The 18,231-nt window shown below is 40.1% G+C and overlaps 1 protein-coding gene across 2 annotated transcripts in view; it reads left to right on the top strand.

The window, feature by feature from the left end:
- Nucleotides 1–12,686, top strand: part of LOC6035800 — a 42,661-nt gene extending 29,975 nt beyond the window's left edge. The window contains exons 1-2 of one of the 2 annotated variants that reach the window (XM_038262350.1): nucleotides 6,525–6,641; nucleotides 8,248–12,686. In XM_038262350.1, coding sequence (XP_038118278.1) covers nucleotides 8,260–12,078 — 3,819 coding nt within the window. In that variant the 5' untranslated portion in view covers nucleotides 6,525–6,641; nucleotides 8,248–8,259 and the 3' untranslated portion in view covers nucleotides 12,079–12,686. Of the gene's footprint in view, nucleotides 1–6,524; nucleotides 6,642–8,247 lie in introns of those variants that run through there. The other variant, XM_038262349.1, reaches the window with a different exon arrangement.
- The last annotated feature ends 5,545 nt before the right edge of the window (nucleotides 12,687–18,231 follow it).

The following is an 18,231-nucleotide window of genomic DNA, read 5'->3' as shown; positions in this document are numbered from 1 at the left end:
AAAATAATTCCTACTATATACCTATTTTGATTGGATACTAATTTTAAGCACCCAAAGTTTACTAAAAATATATATATTTTTCAAACATTAGTAAACTGCCCAATGTCCCATATGCATTTTGAGCAAGTTGAGTAAATGAGCTTGGAAGTTTGCGAAAACTTTTCTCATTTATTTTCAATACGCAATCATTTAATTGCATATTCATTCAACAGGGATCTCAAGTATCCTTAAATTAAGCTTTTGTTAATTTGAAAAATTGGCACGATTTATTGCTTTCGATTTGAAAAAGTTCGCAGGATAAGACTTGGTATGTGAACAATTTCTTCATAGTTCATCAAAATGTTCGCATACCAGCCCGATCGAAGCATGCTATCAAGGTTACCCTGAAAAGTAAACAAAATGTTGAGTGAAAAATTGCAAGTTTTAAAAAGTGAATAATTTCTTGTTTTGAGTGATTCGAACGACCCACGAGTGAATGGATACGTGTACGAATTTCAGATTATGGAATATCTGTACAAATCTGGACCTTCGACGAGTCGAATAGGTGAATTCAAAACAAACAAAAAAATACCATGCGAGACAAATATGCGATCATTTTGTCGATGGGACACATATTTGAACATTTTTAAGATGGGACAAACAAACCTGCCGTTGATTTTCGATTTTCAGAAACAAAGTGGTAAATAATATTAAGTAAAATCAAGTAACATTAAATAGTAAGCTATTCCAGTATCTGACACAAAATTGACCAAAATGCATATGGGACATTTATGTAAACACGGGCAGTAAAGTCACATGAATTAAGTAAGATCATAAACCCCGGACTTTCTTAAAAAATATATCTACTTTCCAATGCTTTTTGAAGATTAAAAATCAGATTAGAAAGATTAATAATTATTATTTTGCAAGAAGTCTGAATATGAAAAACTGCACAATATTTGAACTTTTTTTTACTAGTTTCGGATAGAACAGACACAGAACAGCAAAAATAGTTCATCGTTTTCCAAATATTTAGCTTTAAGTGCTCTAAAAACTGCTTTCCTTATTCAGATTGAAGTTCCGATTGACCCTATTTGACGTTACATTTTTCAGTGTAAAATTTGTTTAAAAAGGCATTCTTATTTTGTATAAATTAATGATCGGGGTTTGATTTCGATGACATAAAATTAGTAATTTTAAAAACAAGGCTGCTTTAGATTTAATATAATAGGATGAACAAAGTTTCTAAAAACTTTTGCAAGCTGAATCACCTCGGGTCAACCTGTTCTATAATCAGCAAGAAATTGTATTTCCACCCCGTACATAGGGCATGAAGAAGCGTCGTCCAGTGAGGCGTTAATTTAGAATGAACCATAAAACTTTCACATAGGCATGAGTTTTCCAGTTGGCATAGATACTCATGGCGAAGAAGAAGAAGGAACAAAAAAACTCCCACACATGTTCACTCCCCCAACTTCATCCCTCAAAACGCACACTTATACTAATACAAGTGATCCGCTTCGACACACATGTATGTGGGGTGGTCAAATAAAAAAAAAAAACATTGATAAGTGTCTCAAAATATGTGAGTGTGTGTGCAAAAAATAAAATAAAAATATGAAAAAGTACGGATGAAGATAGCTATCTCGATTTCTAGGAAGCATCCTCCGGTCGTCGTCGATGTTGGGAGGAATGCTTAGGAAAAACTACCCCTCCCATCCCCTAGGGGGCATCATCCAAGATATCTCACTCTTCGGCAGTTGGATGCTGGTGTTCTGAGTGCTCCTCGGCCTTCGGTTTTCCACATATTCGTCTTTGTTAACATCCACAGTCCACTCATACCACCCAACAAACGCCCAACCCCCCCGTGAATGTAGAGTGGACCACGGCAGCTCTCGTCAAGGATCAGCCGAATTCACGCAATTTTTCACCACCCACTACATACTCGCCCACCCACCCTAATTCCTTTCACTTTCAATTTCATCCACGTGTCTTTTACAGCGTGTGTATGTGCACGCGAATGTAGTTGTGGTTTACAGTTACATAGAGCACACGAGCACAAAAATCACATGTTTGGAATTCGGCTCCTCTCGCCCGAACTTTCCCGAAAGGACTCTATCTCTCTCAGCGAAATTTTGTCTGCTCTCTTTCTCTCGGTTCTCCAAGCTCCGAAAGTGCAGCCGCCGAACTCTCTCTGTTTATGTTTGTCGCCGTTGTGCTTGGTCGTAAAGTGAGAGTGAAAGTTTTTGCCTCTTTCAAGCCAGGACGACACCGGTCGCTAACCACCAATACTAGCATACTAGCTATCAAGGATGAAAGCGAAAACAACCCTCGTTTGTGACTTGCTTGTGTGTGCGTTTGAGAGAAGGCACAGTTGGTTCAAGTAGTTACCAGTCCTGTGGGGGTGCACTTTTGCACTGATGTTGGTGAGCGACGAAAAGAAAACAATGTTTCAATGTGTGTGCTCCACCTCCCCCTTCCCATCCTTCATCCTCCGAAGGCAAAAACAGTCAAATGAGGTTGGCACATCGACACAACCAGCCCGCCACCGACTGCCGTGTAAGATTTATGTGAGCGTGAGCATTTTTTCTTTTCAGTTCGTTTCCTTGCTTTTTTTGTGAAAAATGTAATTTATGTTTCGGAGCACAGAGTTATCGATGAACAATTCAATTCGAATTTTTTCGCCCTTAATTAGAGGATGAATCGAAGCTGGGAGCATATTGGAGGAGAAAATTGCGGTCAAATTGATGTGGTAGGGGTAAAGATGATGGAGTTATCTTATTTTGTGCGATCTAATTTTGGTGACAGAAGCGTAGCTGTTCTTTATTCGTAGTTCGGCCAGTATAAATAGTTATTGAGTGCAAAATAACTTACAAAACAACACAATAATTTAGAATCCAGTAATTCCTTCTTTTCGATAATGCAACTACGGTCCACGTTTACTTCACTAGCATGTGCAACATAAATATGCTCGGATACATTCAGCCAGCATCATTGTTGCCATTGTTGAAAAACAATGGTTCGCAACTTCTTTCAAATTTTTAGTTTTATTTTTAAGCCGGTACTCGTGGTGTAGTGGTAAGCGTGACTGCCTCTCACCCAGTCGGCCTGGGTTCGATCTCAGATCACACCTTCCGTCGGACGGGGAAGTAAATGTTGGCCCCGGTCGTCTAGCCTCAAGGGTTAGATCGATAGCTAAATGCAGGTGTAGGAGTCGTCTCCCTGGGTCCTGTCTCGGTGGAGTCGCTGGTAGGCAGTTGGACACACAATCCAAAGGTCGTCAGTTCGAATCCCGGGGTGGATGGAAGCTAAGGTGTAAAAAGAGGTTTGCAATTGCCTCAACAACCAAACCTTCGGACACCTAGTTTCGAGTAGGAATCTCGCAATCGAGAACGCCAAGGAAATGCTGTAGAGCGAATATTTTGATTTTAAGCTTGTAATATGTTTTATTCAAAGACTTTACGAATGTTTCAGTTTTTCAACATTAAAATATTTTAAATCATTCTGAAACCGCATTAACCTGTTTTTTTCTCTAGCCAAAATTTCAATCAGCAAAATTTTAGGAGCAACTGAAAGTCGCGTACGTGCACTTTGCACACACTTTGGAAGGACACTTGTGAGAAACGTTAAAACGCTCGACTTCCGATGGGTTTAACTGATTATTGAAAACAACTATATTTTCAGTGATGGTCCACATTACATAAACATTAAAAAACATTGGGATTTAAAAAAATGTTTTGAAAAGATTTGATATTTGTTTGAATAAATTGAAAGTAAAATATTTCCAGGATTCAAATCTCTGTCACAGGGTACGGTCAATCTATGTTTAGCTGAGCTATGATTTGACCTTCAGAAATATCACGTATTTGTACTCCAGAACTTATGCACAACATCTGATAATAGGGTTTATCCATTATCGGCAATATGCATCATCTATCGTCACCATCATCATCTTGAATGTAGCTGACGTGAGCCTAAGTAATCTAATGGAGCGTACAGATGAGTTTACTTTTCTTGATAGTGCTTTTTCCTAAACCTAACTGCTAATTAGCAATATCTCAGTTTTTTTCAAGGGTTTCCCAAAATTTATGGCAATAACTATCGATCGAGTCTCCTTGACTGGGGGATTAGCGTTTACCGCATTTCGTTGTCCTTACATCGTGTTTGGGGCGTAGTATTTAAATCCAAACTTATTGGATTTAAACGACCGGGGAACATCCACACGGCACGAGCGCCTCCTGTATTGGAATATAATGAACCTGACGAAAAAAAAAAATCATAAATATTTATTATTGCCCAGCCGAACGAATGCCAACCTTCCCAGATTTAGGAAAAAGAAATGAAATGAAAATAAAATTGGAATGCTATGCAAAGCAGTCAAAAGGATACAATACGCCATGTAGAAGCAATAATAATAAAGCTATAGTTTGGTGCAGTCATCATTCTGTTGGCTTACAACATTTTTTAATTGTAATTATTTTTGTGCTGTGCTGAAAAAAAAAAAAAAGATTTTCATCATAAAATCGATGTTAATTGACATACGTAATTCTAAATGAGCTTGCGGCCATTTCTACCTGCTGTCGTAGTGGTAGGATTCTTAAATAAATCACCATAGGAGGTTAATTTTATTACGTTCTGAAATGCTAAAAACTAACTGTAAACAGGACTCCCAGAGAGTGAATAAAAAACCTAAAGCAATTGCGGTTGCGTTTTCCCTCCTTCACGTCCACATTAATTTTATGGCCAGCATTCAGTTTTATTGTAAAAATATTTTTAAATAACTATGCTGATTCGTAAATTAGGAATCGTAATGAATATGCATAAGGTAAAAGGGGGTACCGAGTACAGGCAAGGGGGAGCAACCAGCAAGTTGCTAACTGGAGCAAACACTTATTCAGTGCGATGATAGTTGGGTGGCCGAAATGGGGCTGACCACGTGACCACCCACTGTCACCTGAAACGAGTGTAAATGTGTGAATAAAATTAACAAACGTACCCGTTGGCGCTAAGTAACCAAGCGGTGTACTTGAAGAAGCTATTGTATAAGTGGCGTTTTAAGCACTGTTTGTAACGTCACAATGACTAAAGCTCAGTTGCTGTGCTAGAAGGAGGGGAAATAAAAGGAAATCCTTAACAGGACGATCTCATGTAAATGGGCTGACTTGAGCATTCGTGTACGATTTAATCCGTCTTTATTTATCAGCCACATCATCGACATCATGGAGAGGGGGTGGGCTCTGCAGGTCACTTTGGTCCATGCAAATCAGCTGCAATTTGTTTTATTTTTGTATGCGGATGATGATCATGTTAAGATACAGTCTGAAATCTTGATGATTAATTGGAAGGTTTCATTTAGAAGTGAGCATTCTGTCTTTTGTAATTTACGTTTATACTCTTTCCTAGGATATGTTTAAGAATATTTTAGTGTCTACAAATTGAATTTTTGTTGTGTGTAGGTAGATTTATTTTCCCAGAAAGGGACAATTAACCAAATGAAATTGGCTTTAAAATTAAATAACGTTTGAGTAGTTTTACGTTTTGTTTAAGGTTAAAAAGTCAGGGGGCAAAAAAAACTTACAGAAAATTTTCAAATTTCATTGGAAAAAGAAGGCTAACGAACTGAAAACAATCTTAAATGAATGATTCTACATTGAATTTCATATTAAGCATGTTTGGGCTGATTGCAACACAACTGTACAGGTTTATAATGCATTTTAAAACATGTTTGCTTACAAATGTTGAAACCGTGACTTGTTTTTTCAATTTATTTTTATTTTTTATCTGAAAGTTTAAAATCAAATTTCTTGCAGATTCTCATGATTAATAATTTTTTTATTCGAATATGTAATACCTAGAAAGGAAATAATTTTATTTTATCCTTAAAACGCTTATTAAAGAATAAACTCCCCTGCCAATTTACATATACATCATATAAAGAAGTTCCTTCTCGTATAGGGGAACATTCAGCGTTAGCAAATGAAGTTTAGTTTTCCGAATCAATTGTTATAGTTTCCAGCCAGACGAGGGTGGACCCAACAAACTATAATGTCACTGTTGCTGCTACCAAAACGAAAGAAAGCCCACAGCAAGTCTCTTCCGATCGCCCTTTTGCCGGGATATTTGAAAAAATAAATTACCATAATGTCCAAAAAGTTTTTTTTTCTTTCGATTATAGCCCTCTTCCTCTGTTTCGTAGGGGTGATTTTTTGTGTTCCAAAATTTCGATTTTACTATAGTTTTGTATGTGTGTGTGTGCAGAAGCTCATTACTCGCTCCGTTCGAAAGTGAGACACGCGTCCCTAATGTGCATGCATGTGCACGACGACGATGCAGTAGCAACTGTAGAGACCTAAATACAATGGGATTTTTGGAAAAAAGCGATTTTCGAAAAATCGACGGGAGGGGAGGGGATTTCTTTTTTGAAAAAGTTTTGGTCGAGGGCAAAGAGGGACGAAAAAAGTGATCAGCGGGTTTTTGGGATTTCGGGGATCGGATTTTTGAAAAATTCTATCAGTATCAATCGTGATAGCAACCCGACCAGAGTGTGTCAGAGTGTGTAACGGACGAACATGCTTGATTGGTGTCGAAATAGATTTAGCAGCGTAATTGGGTGTGAACTTTGAACACGTTGAAGATATTTATCAACCGAACGAGAAAACATTGTAAGTGAAGTGTGAAGTTTTGCGTGACTTTTAACCCGATGATCAAATAGCCGTTTAAAATTCTAAATTACTGACTAATCGTGATGTCTCTAGGAAAAAAGTTTTCAATATAAGTTTACTTTACGAATAGAAAAAGGAAAAGTTTATTGACACAAAAATATTTGACTACTAATTTGAAGATTGTTGTTGACAGTGTGCACTACAGCAAACTGAAGTCGTTTCTGAAGAAAAACAACGTTCAAAATGTGTTTTTTTTTTTCATGCAACTTTTACAGTATTCGTCGGTTTCTCACTCCAGTGTGACAAACAATCCATCGAAAAACATTGGAGTAAACAACAGTCAAATAAAATCCTAACGAACCGAACATTCAAAAACAGCAAGTGGGGCACTGTGAAGCTAAAGAGGGAGTGGGGAATGAATTCTTCGAATGAAAAACTTTTCCCCATTTGATAGTGGAAAATATTCCATCATGGCAACTCTTCATTTGTTTTACAACTTATTTTGCTAGTTTCGAATACAGCGTAGACAAAGGGCAATAACGTATTGAACATGTTGGGAAATCTTTTTTTTAAATAGATTTTTGGAATTAGTTAAGTGAATTTGTGTAACGTATGTATGAATCCCTCACAACTTCACGTTGATAAATTAAAAAAGTGGTTCTGAATATTACTAATTATAGTTTTCCGTGCGTGGTACATTTTCCGTTCTGATTTATAATCATTATCGATAATTGTACACCAAAAAATCGTCACATGCCACGGTGTTGGCCTAATTGCTTTTTCAACGGGGAAGGTGGGAGGCTCACGAATCAAAAGGGGTAAACCAACCAAATCGATCGAGCTTGAAAGTTCAAACAGCTGGTAATCATTCCTGGCCGTTAGTACACCCAAAGGCGTCTAATTTGAATCCGGACGCAATGAACCCGTCCCGCGTTTCAAATATTTATGACAATAATTAAATAAAAGGTGAGCAATCATGTTCGGTGAAACATGTCACTTTCGGGCGCACACCACGCGCCGCTCAGCAATTGGACTAATCGTGTCCCGAAACGATTATGGGAATGTGTGTATGTGGCGCGTATGGCGTCAACCACGTTGGCCAGAGGTGCCAGTGCCTTCGAAATATATGGATGTATTTTTATCTTTGTCGAAAAAAATGAAATAAAAATCGAAAAATGTTTATCTTACCACCCCTCTTTGGACCGTTTTTGCCCACCACCTTCAGGCTGGGGCTACACCTAGCACTAGATACTTGACGCGTATTTTATTGGAACCTTCGACGGTTCGAATGGAATAGGAGCGGCCATAAAATATAAGCCTTGAAGAAAGGAAAATGGCCCAAAATAAAATATTTTTATTCTCCCGCCTCGGGCAACCTTCGTCGGAGCTTTATCCTCGCTTTTAATTTAATTAAGTATTTTGTAGTTCTAACGAACTGGCACTGCTGTCCGCAGTATGACCGCAAGGAATGTCTCCCCCCCAAAAGCTAGAATGTTTTGTCGCAGTCTCTAAGCAAACAGGTCATTTAGCAGGTTAATTTTCAACTGTTATAAGATATTCATGCAATAATTAATCAATTCTGGCCATTTTTTCCCTTCTCCAACAGAATCCCTTAAAAATGGCCGCCTCCGTGTACGCGACACCACCGCCGGACTTTAGTGGTGAGGAAGCCGCCATGAGTGACACTTCCAACTCGTCGCAGACCAACAGTTCGATCAATTCGGCGATGAAAGCGTCGAAGCGGTCGCTTTCCTCAGCATTTCTACACTCGCCACAAGCCCTGAACACTGCTACCCAGCTCAGTTCGGACAGTTTACCGGATTTGTCCAAGAAGCGCAGAAAGCAGTCCATGCCCAGCCGCATCTCCGGAAATGGCGTAGAAGGAGAAGAAGTTGCCGGACCTGCGGAAACTACCGAAGCCGATCCTCAAGAAACGGAAGATACCGAAGAACCCGTTTCGGATGACATCGCATCGATCGCGGAAGCTCTCGTCGAACAGCAAAACAACTTCCAAAAGATATTCTTGTCGAATCTCAGTCAATTACAGAAACAACATTTGCTGCAGCGTCGAGTGGATCAACCGATGGAAGACAGCAGCGTCGAAGAGCTCAATCAAAGTGAAACACAGCCAACGATTACGCTGAAAAATCAGGAAAGCTTGCTCAGTCTACCTTTGGCTGTGAAAGATTCGAATGACGACAAGGCAGAAAATTCAGATCAGAATGGATTACCCGAGGAACATTCCCACAAATCGAATGGTAATCAAACCAGCTTTGATAGAAACGAAAACGAAGTTAAAAATGGAGGCGCCAGTGATCGACTTGAACCCGTTGTGTCAATCGGAAATCAAGAAAAACTTGATGAAAATGCAATCAATGGCGAACAGCACCGTGTTTTCGGAGGACTCACTCTCAAGAAGGAGTTGATGCAGGATGCTGAATGGGATGGTGAAATCCGCAGCTCTTCAATCCCAAACATTACCAAACCTGACGATTGGTTATCCATACCTGGACTACCGTTCCCATTTCCACCGGAAGCGGCCGCTGCACTGTCAGCATCGGGATATCTCCCTCAATTGCCGTTGCTGGGATTACCCTCGGCCTCGTCCTTCAACGCTGGCGACAACGGCAATCGACCAAATTTACCACCACTCAAAATTTTCAACCCGGAGGCATACTGCGAGTTGTGCAACAAAGAGTTTTGTAACAAGTACTTCCTCAAGACGCACAAAGCTAACAAGCACGGCATCTACGAACCCCAAAGCGGTGCAAACGAATCTCTCCCCAATCTCGGTTCGTTTAACCCTTTCAGTCAGCTATCGCAGGTGTTCCAAATGCAACAACAGCAAGCTGCCCTACAGGAACAGCAAGATAGATCCAACCAAAACAACCATAATCAAGCCCCGAACAACGACTCCATCGGACAACAGCAACCACTTGCACGGCCAACAACTTCCCCGAAGCTGCCAATGAACCCCATTCAACCAACAGTGTTCTGTGACATTTGCTGCAAGAAATTCAGCAGCCTCAGTGCAATGCGCAAGCATCGAAGCAAAGCCCACGAAGTGTCCCATAACCAACAGCAGCAGCAGCAACAACAACAGCCACAGTTTCAGTTGCAGCAGCATTTGCAACAAGCTCCACAGTCGGTTGATCAAAGACCTGAGAACTTATCGCCGTCGGATGTAGGACGCACGACACCCAGTGTGCCACAGTTCAGAATCCCAGAAGGGTTCCGAGAGGATTATTCCATTGAACAGGAGGATGCATCATTCACACCTCAACCTCGAAAACTGTCTCCTGCATCTATTCAAGCTGCTCGGGAGGCTAATTTTTCCGCCGACAAGTTGAAACGGTTGGGAGTGGTGAATCCGGAAGCATTCTGTGAAATTTGTTGCAAGGAATATTGCAACAAATACTTTCTTCGTACTCACAAGCTGAAGAGGCACGGAATCTTTTTGCCACCTGATGAAATTAAGGAAGAACGCAATCCATGGAGCTTCGTTCAAACAAGCCCTCTAAATTTGATTGTTGGAGGTGCTGACGTACCCGGTTTCCCACCACCATTGAAGAAGCTGTCGGATGCTTCCAACCATGATTTGTCAAGGGCTGTTGCATTGAAGGAAGAACTGTTCAAGAGTGTCAACACCAATGGAGATGGTGAAAGAAATGAGGAAGAAAACGACGATAAACAGGGAATGTCGAGCGCTGAACAAGAAGCAGAAGCCATAAGCGTTGACCTGCAGAAGCTGCAATCGATGATAATGCAATTGAACGACTTGAACAATCAACGCAAGATGACGTGCGGCATCTGCGGTAAAGAGATGGAGAACCAGTACTTGCTACATGCCCACATGATCCAGGAACACAATAACATGAATGAGAACAACAATGGAATGAAGTCACCGTTGGGTTCAACCCCCATGCCGTCATCACCGAGCGAGTACGAAGTATGCAAGCAGTGTGACAAAGAGTTCTCGAATGCATTTGTGTTGAAGCAACACTTGATTGAAGCCCATGGAGCGCAGAACGTGAGCCCAAAACGGGAGGGATTCATTACGCCGGAACGTCCAACGACAGCACCCAACATGAACATGCCCGCTGGGCCTGGTTATGGCGATAGGAAGCCCACATTTTCAATGACCCCAACGAGCAGCTACTGCGAGATTTGCAACAAGGAGTTGTGCAATAAGTACTTTATGAAAACGCATATGCAAAGGATGCACGGAATCGAAATTGAAAACGGTGCCCAAATTGGAGGAGTTGTATGCAACATTTGCAACAAAGAGTTGTGCAGCAAATACTTTCTACGAGTTCACAAGCACAATACCCATGGCATAGTCGAGGAGGGTGCTCCCCTGCCACAGCCTCGCAACAATGGAGATTCCGGTGACAACTCTGAATTGGCATTTTCTGCCGAGGGATTGTTGAAACCCGGTGAAATCTCGGATTTGAGCAACAGATATTATTCGCACTTCACCGAAGTATGTCCGCTGTGCAGTCGGAGATTCCGAAGCGCCAAGTGGCTTAGGGCTCACCTGTTGAGTGACCACGGAAAGATGGGAATTGATAAGCTTCGCGAACTGGAGCTCAAGCTCGGAAGCGGAAGCAAGTCGAATAGTCCGTCGCTTAAAATCCCAAACGGTTCATTGGGCCTATCGGCTCCAGAACAAAAGTTCAATCCAAAAGTTCCGTTTGGTTTCAACTCACCCGATGGTAAATTTTTGTTGAAGAATCCCTTCTCTGGATTGTTTGGAGTAGATCCAACAAACTCCAATGTTGGCCCAAATGGTTATCAGTGCTCGTACTGTCCATTTGCAACACCCCTGCTTCCTCTGCTGTTCATCCACGAAAGAACTCACACCAATTTGAACATGATGCAGCAACAATTAATGCAAGAAGAGGAACAGAAACAACACGTCGAACTGTCTCCTATCCAGCTTCCGATCATCAAATCAGAATCCGCAGCTGCACCAGCTAAGGAGGCTAATCGTTTCCCTGTTCCTAATTCGATACCAACATCCGAGACTCCGTCGCTGACTCCGGCTTCAACACCAGTACCGGCAGCACCTCAGGAATCTACAGCTCGACAAGCGTCTCCCCAACCACAGAATGCTCCAACCCAGCCAACATTCGAGCGTGAATCTCCGAATCAACCGGAGTTTCCCAAATCTCCAGCATTGAAATCCGATCACAACGTGCTTCTGTCGGAAATGGCCAATCTGACCCAGCGTCCAGCTGTGTACGCTTTACCACAGCAGAGCGGCCCCTTGCTGATGCAGTCCTTCCTGCTTGAGGAATCTGCCCGTGCGTCGCCCAAGAATGGAGAGGACCACTCTTCGCTTGCCAACAGGTTTGTACCAGCTGTTGTTTTTCTACCTGTGAAGGAGCGAATCCTTTCACCGATGACAATATCGTTCACGCTTAGCCCAGCCTAGGGAAGGGGTTCCCTTCGAACAAAGGCGGCCTAACACGGGCTGCTGTTTGCTGAAAAGTTATTCAGTTTCATTTCATTCAGTACAAACAGAAAGAACCGAGAAGCATCTGCATGAGCCATCGCTCGGTTCTAAAAAAAGGAAAAAAAAGTCTAATCGTAACGAGAAGTAAAGAAAATCCGCAAATACGTACACATTAATCCGAGATGCTAGTGAAAACAAGGTAAAGAAAGAACACACATTAATTCTACTTTAGGAGAAGAAATATAAGCGTAAAAGAGAGAGAAAATCAAAATGTATAAATATTTGATCGCTGTAGATGTATCTTTGTGTAGAGGAAATGAGTACATGAACGGAAGGATTCCAGAAGCAGTTACAAATTGCATTGCGATGACGATTGTGAAAGCTATAGGAAGAGTAGGGCTTTCAGTTTAATCCTGTTCTGTTTCGCTCCATTAAAGTGTATCCCGTATGCGGGTGAGTGAATGAATGTTGATGAAGGTTTATTTATTGAGATCACAAACATCTTTGGTTCCAAAATTACAAACTTCCCTTTAGTGTAACCAAAAGTATTGCTTGATGTAGTGAAACAAAATTCACATTGTAGGAAATATTGGTAGAAAATTTAACAGCTAAATTATGGTATATCTATTGCAGTAAGGAAAAAAAACAAAAGAAGAAATTCTTGGTGATGCTCTAACAAAGTTCCTATTATGAGTAAAACTAATAAAAGAAGAAAGTGAATTGTATCTCTTCAGGTATGATAGATTTTTTGGAGGATATATTACATAAAAACTGAGCTGATTAGTGCATGAAGAGTTCTGAGAAAGGAAGACTTTGAACCGAATTGGTTTGAGTTTCGAGAATTTCTGTTGATTTATCAGCTTTGCCAGCAAATTTATAAGTTTTGCTCAACATGTTACAAAACGAATTCAATTTTGATGTAATTGCACCAAGTTATATCAACTAAACCAAAACACAACTCAGGGTAATAGAAAGTACAAGTTGCCGTACATCACAGAATGTAAAACAAACATGAACATTCTTATAAATCTAGTCAAATTGGAATTAACCTGTTACCTCATCAAACCGACCTGGCAGTTACCAAACAACTTCGTGGACAAAAGCCTAAAGTACAATTTTATAAAAGACAAATGCTTCGAGCAAACAACAAATTAGAAGTAACCGATGAAAGTAACAAAGAGCTAAAGAAATACCTCATGCAGAAACTACCTTTTGCACGTACTTTATTTTAATTTACAACATAGAAACTAACAGCGAAATCCTTCAGTACGTAATACTACACAAACCAACAAACTAGTCGTGAATGAAACAAACTGTAAAAAGACAGTCTATTGTCATGAAATAATTATTAAATAAAGTATAATATAGTTACAAAGTAGAAAGTATGATAGGGGAACAAGCAAAGTTACCAGTTCAATCAAACCAACAATGCATTCCATTGCAGAATAGATGTCCTGTAAATAGTAACAAATGATTATTTCTATTTGGCATTCGCTGTGAATATAATTTCTAGTCGCTAGGTAATTGCTAGTCAAAATAACAAATATATTATTGAAACATTTTACCTCAAAGATACAAACTGTTTTGTTAAGATTCCATTGCTTTAGCCATTCTTCGTAGTATAACCTTGCAGTCACACTAGGCTAAACCAAAAGTCTTACTTTATACACTCTTCCGAACATCACAGCCAGAACGTGGGACGTGATTTCGCAAAGCGAATATCACCGAGATAAAATTTTACAAGGATAAGGAAAAGACGTAACACACACACATAAAACACTTTGGTCAAAAGAACCATCGCAAACTAGGCGTGAACAAAATCGGCGATTGCTATTGAACAATATAAAACTATAAAACGCTGTGTGCCTTTTAGCAATTGCTGACCTAATTGGGATGGGAAAAATGAATCAACAATAATGTGAAAGGAAACTAACACTCACTGATAGAGGAGGCAACTGAGAGAACAGAAGAAACCGAAACCTCGTTAATTGACTAGATTTAATTATAAATATTTCATATATATGTAAAATTTAATTCGGGTGATATATGAAGTGTTATAATTAAAAATTGACAACATGAAAATTAAAGTAGGATTGCTGTTAATAAAAGGAAACACAAGGCGTGTGTATGAAAACAGTGAAAGAAAAGGATATGTTTCATTTAGAATTACACCATGGAACTCAGGCGACAACAGTTGTAACGAAACCAATCTACTGGCTACAGACCCAAAACCCCGCTTTGCGAGGGTCTTAGAACTACACACAAACTCAATCTCTGGCGCTTGATTGATCATTCTAAACTACTACCGACAACTAAGACCTATATCAACAACAACGAAAGTCTTAAGAATGCGAAACACCACCGTCGATGACATCCCAATCCAGAAGCATTTCTTTTATAACAAACCGCTTATTACCAAGTTAGCTAATGTCTTCAATGCCATCAACCTGGTTTACCGTTTTGTCGTGTTGGAATTTGAATGCGTCGTGGGAACTCTTCATACTATTTTTTATCATATTTATTGGCCATATCTTCCTCCAGTACATCCGTACAACCTTCTTCTCACTTCATCAAACAGTTCCAAAGTGAATTAGTAAGATCATCCTTCCTCACTCCCTCTTGTGTCAGCACCTCATTCATATGCAAACTATACTTGACGCCACCCTAGCGGAACAAGTGGGTGGAGTTCGGCTCTTCCGGAACGTCCGTGGGACCCGTGACGGTGCCGGAATCTTCAAACTGTGAATGTGTCATAAAATGAAGCGATTATCTGCCGTTACAAATGATTTAATTAAATCAAGTATGCAAAACAGATTCTTCGCCATAATCTGCCAAGACTCACGTCGTAGTCGTCGTCATTGGTGGCGTTCCGTTACCTAACATGCTGGGGACCTGTTTGGGAAAAGCGTGCCGGCTAGGATCTCAAGCCCGCGCCAGGGTATCCTCTACGCTACGCTAGGGTGAACTGTGAGGAGGGATACCGTCGGGAGAGATACCCTAAACGGTGAGAGATGGAAAGCGGAACGGACACTTTTGTACCCATGCAAACAATCATCGATAGTATCATCGCACCGTCATCATCGTCGTCTTCGTCATTATCATCGTCGTTGTTGGCTTTTGTCGTGGAGAAATGTTACAGGGTAGGGTAGCGTGCACGTTTTGGGTTACGTATGTTTGATTTCAAGGAGCTAAATATTTGAGAGCTTGAGGAAAGGTGTAAGCAAAACAATGGTTTGCTTGTATGCCTCAGCTTGTGCTTCAAGTTTTACTGAACAAACTTTACACTATGACCCAACATAAACTCTCCACCCTAGTCTACCACTAGTCTCAGATGTTTGGCTTGTGATTGGTATGGTCGGCGGGAAAACGTTTAGCACCGCATCGCCGCCGTCGCGAGCGCCCTGTTTTATGCTCATATGCGTGTTGGTGTCTCTCTACAAAACGTCCACCAAAAGTTTGGTCCGCAAGAAGCTTCCGGGTTCCGAAACTGCGACACGTTCTTTAAGTTTGTCTTAGGATACTTAATGGAAACCACCAGTTGGTGTTCAAAAATATTTTTTTTGAAAAACTAGATAAAATCCAAGATTTATGATACATTTATGATAGATTTATGATAAATTTGGCTTTTCAATGAGAGATAGATATTCGAAACTTGCAAAACTGGCATAAGTTTGTGTGCTTAAGTCGAGTTTATGTGAATTTTCTTGGATAGATTTTTAAAATTTGGTTGAATTTTCAGTCATACATCAATAAACTTGATTTTGAACTTTTAACAGATTTTTTGAAACGATAATAATATATAACATAAACGAATATCCGGAATCAAGACAGATTGACTCTGGTGAACTTTTAGTACTAAAGGTTATCCACAAGAACTGTTTAGTCCGGATACCCGATTCTGATATAACTGTAAGGTAAATTTAATCATTAAATCTTCATTTAAAAAATACAAATCGAAATTATTTGTGGTTCCAATTCAACGTATTTTACATTTTTCCTCCATCCTCTTACTATTGAATAAAGTTTTATTTTTTTAAGATAAAAACCCAGGTGTTGCCGAAATATAAGTTGATTTAAAAGATTATGCCGTTTTATGGGCCAATCTGTCTTCAACAACAGATAATATAAAAAGGATCTTAAATAGCTTTTCAATTGCAAAAAAACGTTTTGCAGAGCTTGGCAGTTGAAAAACTGGACATCTGCAGTTCATGTACGTTTTCCCTGTAAAATCCTAAATCTACGCACTTTTTTGTATTAAATGCATTCATTTCTATTTCAGCAAAGCGATTTGCGTAGGGCTAGCACAAACCACAATGCAAAGTAGGGGTCCGGTCTTCGCTTTGTTCCGTTTTCCCAAAAGCCAGACAAAACTGAAATTTTTATGGAAACACAATAAAGCGCTACCGTTTTCCGTTTATGATTTTTTTTTGCTGGCCGTTTTGAAACCCTCGCCATCAACGAAGAAAAAGACGAAACGCATTAAAATGAGCTACAATAAATCGGAATCAATATTCGATTTAGTGTGCATTGGTCGGCACGCTGCATGCCGTATTTTTTCCATGGTGATTCTCAAAAACGGAAACGATAATTACTTTAATGGACCCACATCGGATGGGATTACTTATGAGAGGATCGATTGTGCCGAAAAAATAAAGCTTTCTCAAAGCTTCTCGCCTTTGGCTCAACTTCACACCAAAAAATAAGAACTCATAAAATATGTGGGTGCCCATTAGGCTGAGCGCTCACCCAACCCAACTTGGCCAACATAAATTTAATCAAATTTATATTGACCAAGCCAAGGTCCAGCGGGGGACACTAGTCCAAATTGCCGCGGTCGGTTCCTTTTAATGACAGAGGCAATCCCGGAAAAAAGGGGTTGACATATTTTCCAATCAAAAAATAATATCATGACCACTTTGGGCGCGCAAGCTAGGCTTGGAGTTTTGGAGCGGAAAAATATACCCAAATCGATGTTGAAATAAAAACTTTAGCGATAATGAGTTGAAGATAGCGCGCGCACACTAACTGTCAGCAAATGGGGGGAAAAATCGATAGCCAGATAAACATTTGAGCATATGTGGTGTGGAGATTTGGGTGGTGGGTTAAAATGGGGTTGAATTTGGCGTTTGAATGATTTATTAGCACGTGGCGGTTCTAGCCGATAAACGCAAATAGAGGGGGGTGGAAACTTCAAGTTTTGTTTGCAGCAGTAACGCAGTAACACAATATTTTCTTGTAAAATTCACTTATATAACAAAAAATATAATAAATTATTGCTAATTGGGAATTGAATTCTATATATTTCAAAATATGTGTTAAAATTTCAAAATCAAATCGAGATCAAAGTCATACAAATCTATTGAAAACAATTCTATTTTGGTGTCCTCCATTCTAGTCTCAACGATGACAGCTGGATTGCCTTCAAATTTGATACTCATCTTCACGGTGCGGGCACCCTCCGGCAGTAAAATCGCATAAATTATAATTATTTTTATGCAAAAAAAAATCATAATTTTATCCTCCCGAAAGCGTGTCCAACTGCCGGACGTCGTCGGTCGGCGCTCGTCACTGTGGGAAATTAAATTTGCATGCGGCCGTTCATTACTTCGAGAGAGGGAACGAATTTATTCATTCGATTTTGGTCCATTTTTGAGCGAAATCGATAAGTATCGGGTTCGATTTTTTCCTCTTGATTTTTGGCGTGCAGGGTGCAAATTCAAATTTGAAAAAGTACCCCTAATTTGCATCACCCTCATTTGAGAGGAAAAAAAAGTGAACCATGTGTGCGCCGAGGGATGAATAATTGAATGTGAAACGGACACAGTTGGAGAGTGCACCAAACGGAACGGGACAGGACGAAACCAAGGTTGATGGCATGGTACGATTGCGTAACGTGGAAATTAGAACATATATACGTAATTTTATATGCTTCTGGCGGCGATGAGAAGACGAAAATGCTTTCGAAAATCATTCTGACACACGTGTGCAGAAAGAAGAAAAATCGACACGCGAATACAACCGAAATCCCAATCAGCAACGGTGCGATATTCGATACGCGAGCGAGAATTAATCATTTATGCATAATCTGGACAAGTAGTAATCCAAACAGACTGCGCTTGGATGGCACAGTTT

Source organism: Culex quinquefasciatus, chromosome 3 (genome assembly GCF_015732765.1).
Source record: "Culex quinquefasciatus strain JHB chromosome 3, VPISU_Cqui_1.0_pri_paternal, whole genome shotgun sequence".
NCBI lineage: Eukaryota > Metazoa > Arthropoda > Insecta > Diptera > Culicidae > Culex > Culex quinquefasciatus.
Note: the sequence above shows the minus strand (reverse complement) of the source record. Positions and strands in the feature narration are given on the sequence as shown.